This window comes from Haliotis rubra, unplaced genomic scaffold (assembly GCF_003918875.1).
Source record: "Haliotis rubra isolate DU_JTF1 unplaced genomic scaffold, ASM391887v1 Scf422, whole genome shotgun sequence".
Taxonomy (NCBI): Eukaryota; Metazoa; Mollusca; class Gastropoda; order Lepetellida; family Haliotidae; genus Haliotis; species Haliotis rubra.
Genome location: NW_025767105.1, coordinates 128,336 through 137,713, shown reverse-complemented (window position 1 = coordinate 137,713; position 9,378 = coordinate 128,336). Strand labels below are relative to the sequence as shown.

Here is a 9,378-nt window from a genome sequence, read left to right as displayed (position 1 = left end):
CATATGTGTGTACAGATATCTCACACACTCTTATGTACAGATATATCACACAGGCATGTGCGTGGCAACCTGTCAGACTCGTGTGTCTGAATGAACCCGAAAACCTCAAACAGTGTATTGAAGCAATAGCTTACATCCTTTAAGATGTTATCGATGAGAAAGCTCTTATGTTAGTCAGTGGCTCTTATATAGATCACACTCTATGTTATAAACATGTAAACAAATAAATCAGATTAAAATGTAAATTTTATAGTTTTGATTTTAATAATGAGATCTATGTTATAATCGTGTAAACAAATCCATCAAATAAAAAAGTAAAGTTTATAGTTTAAGTTGAATAACGGGACCTCTCAGCCTTCACTTGTCACACTTAAAATAAACGTCTGCAACCCTGTACGTTCACACCATATAACCGGGTGATGTTGAAATACCATTAATGTCGACGAGAGGCTATCAAATAACTGCTGTATACCGGGTCGTGTTGAAAGGAGTTTATTAGGGACAGGGGCGCAGTTTGTAGTGAGATATACACACCGTGGCTCTAGTGTTCCATACAGTATACCAACGTGGTATGGTAATTATAGGTATATGTCAGAGATACATTGTTGTTGCCATAACAAGTAGATTTAATGTGCACAAAGCTTAGGTTACTTGACCAGTTGGTGTCTTATCAAACTGATCAACAAAGTTGACGTAGTGACGGTTATAAGTTCAGATGTACACGCTTGTCGGTGTCTTAAAGAAGGTGTCCTGGTGTCCTGAGAGCTGTACTTGTGGTTACATCCTAGTCCTTACCGGACTTCTAAATCTCCTTTTACCGCTACTCCCAGTTCGACCTCCCTGATTTTACTATGTAAATTGTTTTCGTCACGGTATGGCTGAGATATTGCCGATGTGACGTTAAATATTAACTCACTCGCTCACTCGACCTCTCCGATTACTCAGATGCTACTACTAGTCCCGGAAACACATGATGTAACTCTGTGTAACGGTATGTACTTTCCCGTTCCATTGCACCACAGAAGCAGATTATTGGGCGAGTTTGTGTCAGGGTCGTTATTATTATATATAGTGCGAATAAAACTGTATCAGTAGAGACACCGACCGGCAAGCATAGAACACGGTGATGTTTTACTTAATGAGGTATGTATGAAACTACCACAACTACTACTACTACTACTACTACTACTACTACTACTACTACTACTACTACTACTACTACTACTACTACTACCTACCTCTAGCTTAGTTGTTAAAGCGTTCGCTCGTCATGGCGACAGCTCGTGTTCGATTCTCAACATTGATACAATGTGTGAAGCCCATGTCTTTCCCCTACAGTAGGTACAAATACTAGCACGGCACCCACCGTCGGCACCACACTCCTGCTAATCTGCAGGCAGCGCTACTGATGCCTCACTGAAGACGTTAAGACGTCACAATAATGTCTTGCATGATTTATAACGGCATTTGTAGTCTAATAACACGACGTTATTCCCTGTACGACTGTACTAATTGTGTACGCTGATTGAACACCATTGATGTAGTAATGAACATTTGTCAATTCAACCGTTCATTAACTACACACAATGTAACAAGCAATTTAGAAAAAAACACTAGTCGGAATTGGCAATTCATCCGTAACTGATAGAGATTGAAGAGATAAAATAACAATGTTGTCAATATCACCGTGACCTGTCAATCAGTCTGAAATGGCACGCTTATACGTGATACATACCACCCTGTGTTGAAGATATGACAAACAAATAATCTAATACGTATCATAGATAGCGTTATGACAGTCCCGTATTCACCCAGGTAGTGGTTATAAGTAAGGGGGCTTTTAACGACCACCTTTAGCGTCGTTCCACTACATGTGAAATTGACAGGTGTAACATCTGTGGTGATGATGTCAATATCATGTCGATAACATTTGCATTAACAATCCTCGAAACATGTAGCATGGTTAGGCTCATATGACATTAACTGTAGCGTCCCTTCTATGATACACTAACCCCACTTAACCCAGAATCACCGACCCCGTTAACGAACATAGCCTCATTACCGACATCAAAATAGTTATCGATCTGTACCGAAGAACCTTTGTTTGAAATGTACAAAGATGTGTTGCGTTTTTAACTCATTGTGTGCAAGAAATATCGTTAATCGCAGATACACGACGCATTTAAACTGATTCCGGCAGTATAAGTCGGAGCCGATGACCGACATGATACAAATATATATATATATAGTCAGTGGAAAATAATACCCAGCCTTGGCTATCCCCAGAAACAGATTCCATATGGTGTTTAGGGTAAAACAGCTGTCACAGCTGTATGAATGGGGGGCGGTGGGGTAGCCTAGTGGTTAAAGCGTTGGCTCGTCACGCCGAGGACCCGGGTTCGATTCCCCACATGGGCACAATGTGTTAAGCCCATTTCTGGTGTCCCCCGCCGTGATATTGCTGGAATATTGCTAAAAGCGGCGTAAAACTCAACTCAGTCAGTCAGTCAGTATGAATGGACTACTGATAGTCAGTGATGACAGTAGGTGTTAGGATAAGCATGTCAGTAGGTGTTAGGATGAGCATGTCTTGCCTCACCGGTAGCATTCATACAATTTGCCTACTACAGTGGCAGAGGGAAAGTGAAGCTGTCGTCATACATGCCATAACCACATGTAGGGTCATCATATACATGTGAACATTAAATGGAGATGAACCTTGAGCAAGGATGACTGTGGTAGTTTCATTCCGTATATAGGGGCGGTAGGGTAGCCTAGTGGTTAAAGCGGTGGCTCGTCACACAGAAGACCCGGGTTCGATTTCCCATATGGGTACAATGTGTGAAGCCCATTTCTGGTGTCCCCGCCGTGCTATTGCTGGAATATTGCTAAAGGCGGAGTAAAACCAAACTCACTCTTTCAGTATAATGATTGTGTTTATTATAATAATTGTTGTGACAATTCGCTGTGAGGGTGTGCATGGTCAGCAATATCAAACAGTGTTTCACTCAAGGTAGTTTGTCTGCTACATGCTCCCTGACGTTGCACCTCGTAACCCTGTTACAGTTTCATACTTTACATACGGGAACATCCCGTGAAGGTCCGGGTTAGAATGAACCTTCAGTAACCCATGCTTGTCGTAAGACGCGACTAACGGGATCGGGTGGTCAGGCTCGCTGGCTTGGTTGACAGATGTCATCGGTTCCCAATTGCGCAGATCGATGTTAATGCTGTTGATCACTGGATTGTCTGGTCCAGACTCGATTATTTACAGACCGCCGCCATATAGCTGGAATATTGCTGAGTGCGGCGTAAAACTAAACTCACTCACTCACATACGGGAACAAGGAGTCCAGGGTCTGTTTTGAAGTGCGACAGGCTTACGTCATGCGACACTATACCTAAGAGTTATACAAAACGATTCGGCCTCGGGATGTACCCCCCGGAAACCCCAGGGGAACAGTGTGAACACAGACAGTCAGTCACACTCTTAACTAGAGACGACTGACTGACTGACTGACTGAATTTGGTTTTACGCCGCTTTTAGCAATATTCCAGCAACATCACGGCGGGGGACACCAGAAATGGGCTTCACACATTGTACCCATGTGGGGATTCGAACCCGGGTCTTCTGTGTGACGAGCCAACGCTTAAACCACTAGACCACCCCACCGCCCCCTTTACACAAGTAAATGTGATAGTATACACACTGTGATAGTATATTCTACATGCAGTAGCATCGGTACCCGGTAGGCGATAAATGGAACCGGTGATTACATCGTACTGCTTGGCTAACTGTGGTCACTGTGCAGTGATAATGAGTTGTTATCAACGAGTGTTACGTCCGATTTAGAATGAATCATTCATAGTTTCTGAAGTAGCTGTAGAATTGCCGACAGATAAGTAAACGAATACTCAATCACTCTTCTGACTTTATATTATTAAATAAATAAAAATATCATAACATACTTTCTCACTCTGTAATTCTCGATGTGTAACCTGGGTCTGTGGCTTATATTACCTTTTGAAATAAACTATGACTACTAATTAAAATACCCCCTCCAGTACGACCCCAATAACCCTACCTGAGACGAACACATCAACACACAGGTATTAAGGTCATCTACCTAGCTACGCTGGTTCAGCTTCAATGGACATTTGGCACGTTACGGGGCAATGATATACATTCTACCACAGCATAAGACGTTCCATTTGTTGCAAGTTTGTTTGACGGGCAATGAGACAGCATTATGTATTGGTTCGGGTAATGACAGCCCCTTTTAAAAGATTATTGAAAAGCAGGGATCAAGGAGTACACCCTTCAAAGGTTATAAACACTGCAACCCGCGAGCTTCAGGTGGAATTGAATGTCTGGTGTGGTTGACATCCACTAACTTTACAGTAAATGATTTAATATTTTTGTATTCATAATATAAACTCAGTACTTGACACCGTGTAAATATATATCGGTGAACTGTATATTCCCAATGATATACGTGATTGAACGGGTAATTAGGGCAGGTTAAATGCTCGGAATGCCGATCCTATCCAGCTGTGTGCCAGTGTGAGTAAATACCGTACACCCACTGCTAATCTATGTTTCCTTCTAATAATCTAATTATCCTTCAACCTTTAAGTCATCATGTTTTTATAGAAAAACGTCTGTATAATATTTATAGTTTTAACAAGAACATTATTTCGATGTCTAATAAAAATGTACCTTTTTCTCTTTGAAATAAAAACCAAACGCACAAAAACAACAGCAAACGGGCCATAAATGTGGTAAGAGTAAATATCGCGGTCAAGGGCAAGCATCTTAACACGGAAGTTACTTATGCAACGTTGCGAGCGGAAGGCCTGAGGTTAACCGTATATTTCTTCCGTGTCTACAGATCTCCACACCCTGAATTTGGAAACAAAACATTTTTTTTGAAAATGTAAACATCAATCCTCACTATATATATTAAGTTCTTTTATTGAACCTCATGTGTGTGAATGTCAACACAACAACTATGAAAGAAACATTCATTTCCGTAAACAAATGTATGATGACTTGGAAGGATTTGAAAAGCCTATTGTTAGATGTTCACTTGAGATTTGTTGTTGCCGCGTGTAAGTGGATGCATTACACGTTAGACGGATTAAACAGAGCACAATATGCAGGCATGGCTGAAAAGACATAAATACAATTTACGGTATCATAACGTGAGTGGATGAATGTTGTTTTATGCCAGTATAATCATCATGGTATCAACCATCTTCCTGTCTTCGTATTTGTATTGGTACACACGAAATAATCAGATACAACTGGGCCCAATGTGTCATCGTCTTTGAAATGATCAGTTATGACAAATTTGTAATGTGAAGTTTTCACGAGACATGAAGTTCATACGATTTTCAGGAGCATTTTTGAAACGACGTAAACATTAATGGACTACTTCCGTGTCTCACAAGAAGGCAGGGATTTTGACTTCCTTTCTGTGCACTAATGTCCTACGGCTCATCGTAGTAAATATAACCGAGAAGTACAAACCTTAACTCTACACTCGAGTAGACTGTGACAATCTACAGTAGTACTTTAATTCACCTGTGTATCAGCTTGACACACTTTTTACATCTCACTTTTAAATGATCAACCAATTGACAGGTGGTGATCTTGTAGTCGACACAGGTTCATTAACAGCCTCGGACAGTTTTCACGTCACGGTGTTCATGTCGGTCATTGTAACGTCATGTACTTGATGTGAAGGTATATCGAAACACCGCCTCTGTGACTGACTTAACGCGATAGTTCTCACATGATCTTTTTCTCCTTTGAGTTTGAATCTATGTGCTGTAACCAATCTGTAAAGGGTGTTACAGTAGAGCAAGATGAACACGCTACTGTCACCTCTCCCCATGAGGGTCGTCGTGAAGATGAAGTGTAAACATGTCAGTGTAAATATGAAGTACACAATGAAACTGTGCATTCATCCTTCTAGGAATAGAACTATGGCTGAAACATTTATGCGAATCAAAGTTCACTTTGTCGCAATGACAAGGCCAAGTTTCTGTCCTCACTCTGTTGAAGTTTTATTCATATGGATTCTTAAATGGACCCAATATGACTATTATTAGTGTCTGTTGGATGATCTCGAGAAGCCTACTTTGCATAAAATACGGTACTGTATGCCGGCTGTGTAGAAAGTCAATTATTCCAATAGTTGTAATTGTGTCGGAATAAACCGATTGTAACACAAGGATGTCTCTTTGATGGTGTCTGACGCATCTTTCACCTCAAACATACGCGGATGTTTACAAAGTAAATGTTGTTCTAGTGGGGGAAATTATAGATTTGATCAATGTGCTGATTTCAGTATCCTTGGGCGAGGTGTGTGTGGTGATGCTAGCCCTCGGCGGAATTCATTATATCCCTGTACAACGAAATAAACAAATCACAATACACTATGTACACCTTCAGGGAACAGGAATAAAACTACACAATCCGGAATCACACACCATTTAATACGGACAGTTCTTATTTCATTTTGGTAGGTGTTGTGTTGTGTTGTGTGGTATTGTGTGTTGTGTTGTATGGGTTGTGTTGTGTTGTATGGGTTGTGTTGTGTTGTATGGGTTGTGTTGAATGGGTTGTGTGGTGTTATGTGCTGTTGTGTTGAATGGGTTGTGTGGTGTTATGTGCTGTTGTGTTGAATGGGTTGTGTTGTATGGTGTAATGTGGTGCTGTGTTCAATGGGTGGTGTTGTGTTGTATGGGTTGTGTTGAATGGGCTGTGTGGTGTTATGTGGTGTTGTGTTGTATGGTGTTATGTGGTGTTGTGTTGAATGGGTTGTGTGGTGTTATGTGGTATTTTGTTGTATGGGTTGTGTTGTGTTGTATGGCGCTGTGTTGTGTGGTGTTATGTGGTGCTGTGTTGAATGTGTTGTGTTGTGTTGTATGGCGCTGTGATGTGTTATATGGGTTGTGTTGTGTTGTATGGATTGTGTTGTGTTGTGTGGTGTTATGTGGTGTTGTGTTGTATGGGTTGTGTTGTGTTGTATGGGTTGTGTAGTGTGGTGTTGTATGGGTTGTGTTGTGTTGTGTGGTGTTATGTGGTGCAGTGTTGTATGGGTTGTATTGTGTTGTGTTATGTGGTGCTGTGTTGTATGGGTTGTGTTGTGTTGTATGGGTTGTGTTGTGTTGTATGGGTTGTGTTGTGTTGTATGGTTTGTGTTGTGTTGTATGGGTTGTGTTGTGTTATATGGGTTGTGTTGTGTTGTATGGGTTGTGTTGTGTGGTGCTGTGTTGTATGGGTTGTGTTGTGTTGTATGGGTTGTGTTGTGTTGTTTTGAATGGGTTGTGTTGTATGGTGTGGTGTTGTGTGGTGCTGTGTTGTATGGGTTGTGTTGTGTTGTATGGCGCTGTGTTGAATGGGTTGTATGGTGTTGCATGGGTTGTGTGGTGTTATGTGGTGTTGTGTTGTGTTGTATGGTCTTATGTTGTGTTGTATGGGATGTCTCTCTCTCTCTTTCCACACCGTTCAGGCATTCATTTGCTGAACTCATTAACTGGATACAGCCACCAGAAAATAGGAGCAATAAGAGAAATATTCAATGTACATACAAATTCAAGCCTGAAGGCAATTTCAAGTGGATGGCGATCCGCCAACTGACGTCACACTTTGACGTAAATATGTTCTCGAATCAGGTCACAGAGCAGGCTACATGTAAACAAGAACGCAGTTTGATGAGTCAATGCTATTTTAAGCTTGCTGAGTGAACAGTTTCATCATGGGGGAGATAGAACATTATCTCATCACAGAATCATTTCACTGACTCTAAACAGACAGGTCACTAGCATGGGTCACTTGTGTGAGGACATTGGTTGAGTGTACAGCATTGTTCCCTGAATGTGTAATAAGTACATCTGTTGTATTTGGTATCTGTCGTCTATGACCCACAGACTGCCTAGGGCGTTCACACTGGTACACACGACCTTGGGGATTTACAACACAATGTGTTGGGCGTCTTCTCTCACAAAGACTGAGTTAAGATGAAAATAGGGTTCCTTTAATAAATATATTTGAATGGTTGCTATTTGCTGACGACAGCAATGGGTCTATGCAGCTATGGATCCCGTCTTAACATCAAAGCACACATTCGTGTCTAATATTTACTGCGCGCAACAGACCGCATTCTGTTTCAAACATGTAAACTTTTCAAATGTCCTGTAACAATGTCAACATACAACGGCGTCTAGAGACTGTTCGGTTTCATACTTAGGAACTTATTTAAAGTCGGCTACATAATTCTTGTAAAATGAATGAATTTTCTGAAATTCAGAGTGACCGTTTCCAAATTATGGCAACTAGTCTTTTATCTACAGGAAGCTGGGTGTGAGTAGGATTAGGTATAGGGTGGGGAGGAAAACATAGCCAAAAACCTGGGTGGGGGTAAAGAGGCATTGATGAAAGTTAGGGTTTGTTGATAGGGGTAAAGAGGCATTGATGAAAGTTAGGGTTTGTTGATAGGGGTAAAGAGGCATTGATGAAAGTTAGGGTTTGTTGATAGGGGTAAAGAGGCATTGATGAAAGTTAGGGTTTGTTGATAGGGGTAAAGATGCATTGATGAAAGTTAGGGTTTGTTGATAGAGGTAAAGATGCATTGATGAAAGTTAGGGTTTGTTGATAGGGGTAAAGATGCATTGATGAAAGTTAGGGTTTGTTGATAGGGGGGTAAAGAGGCATTGATGAAAGTTAGGGTTTGTTGATAGGGGGGTAAAGAGGCATTGATGAAAGTTAGGGTTTGTTGATAGGGGAAAAAGAGGCATTGATGAAAGTTAGGGTTTGTTGATAGGGGTAAAGAGGCATTGATGAAAGTTAGGGTTTGTTGATATAGGGTAAAAGAGGCATTGATGAAAGTTAGGGTTTGTTGATAGGGGTAAAGAGGCATTGATGAAAGTTAGGGTTTGTTGATAGGGGTAAAGAGGCATTGATGAAAGTTAGGGTTTGTTGATAGGGGTAAAGAGGCATTGATGAAAGTTAGGGTTTGTTGATAGGGGTAAAGAGGCATTTATGAAAGGTGAGAGGTGGTGGGTGGGGGTAAAGAGGCATTGATGAAAGTTAGGGTTTGTTGATAGGGGGTAAAGATGCATTGATGGAGGTGAGGGGTGGTGGGTGGGGTAAAGAGGCATACATGTATATGGAGGTGAGGACGTGGTGGGTGGGGGTAAAGAGGCATATATGGAGGTTAGGGTTTGTTGGGTGGGGGTAAAGAGGCATTGATGAAAGTTAGGGGTGGTTGATAGGGGTAAAGATGCATATATGAAAGTTAGGGTTGGTTGGTGGGGTAAAGATGCATTGATGAAAGGTTAGTTAGGTTTGTGGATGGGGGTAAAGAG

The 9,378-nt window shown here is 41.3% G+C and overlaps 1 protein-coding gene across 1 annotated transcript in view; it reads left to right on the top strand.

Moving 5' to 3' along the window:
* The first annotated feature begins 1,060 nt into the window (after window positions 1-1,060).
* LOC124288671 overlaps window positions 1,061-9,378 on the top strand; it is a 39,218-nt gene continuing 30,900 nt past the window's right edge. Inside the window, 1 exon segment of the mRNA XM_046725239.1 lies at window positions 1,061-1,143. Within this exon segment, the coding sequence (XP_046581195.1) occupies window positions 1,127-1,143 (17 nt within the window). The 5' untranslated portion in view covers window positions 1,061-1,126.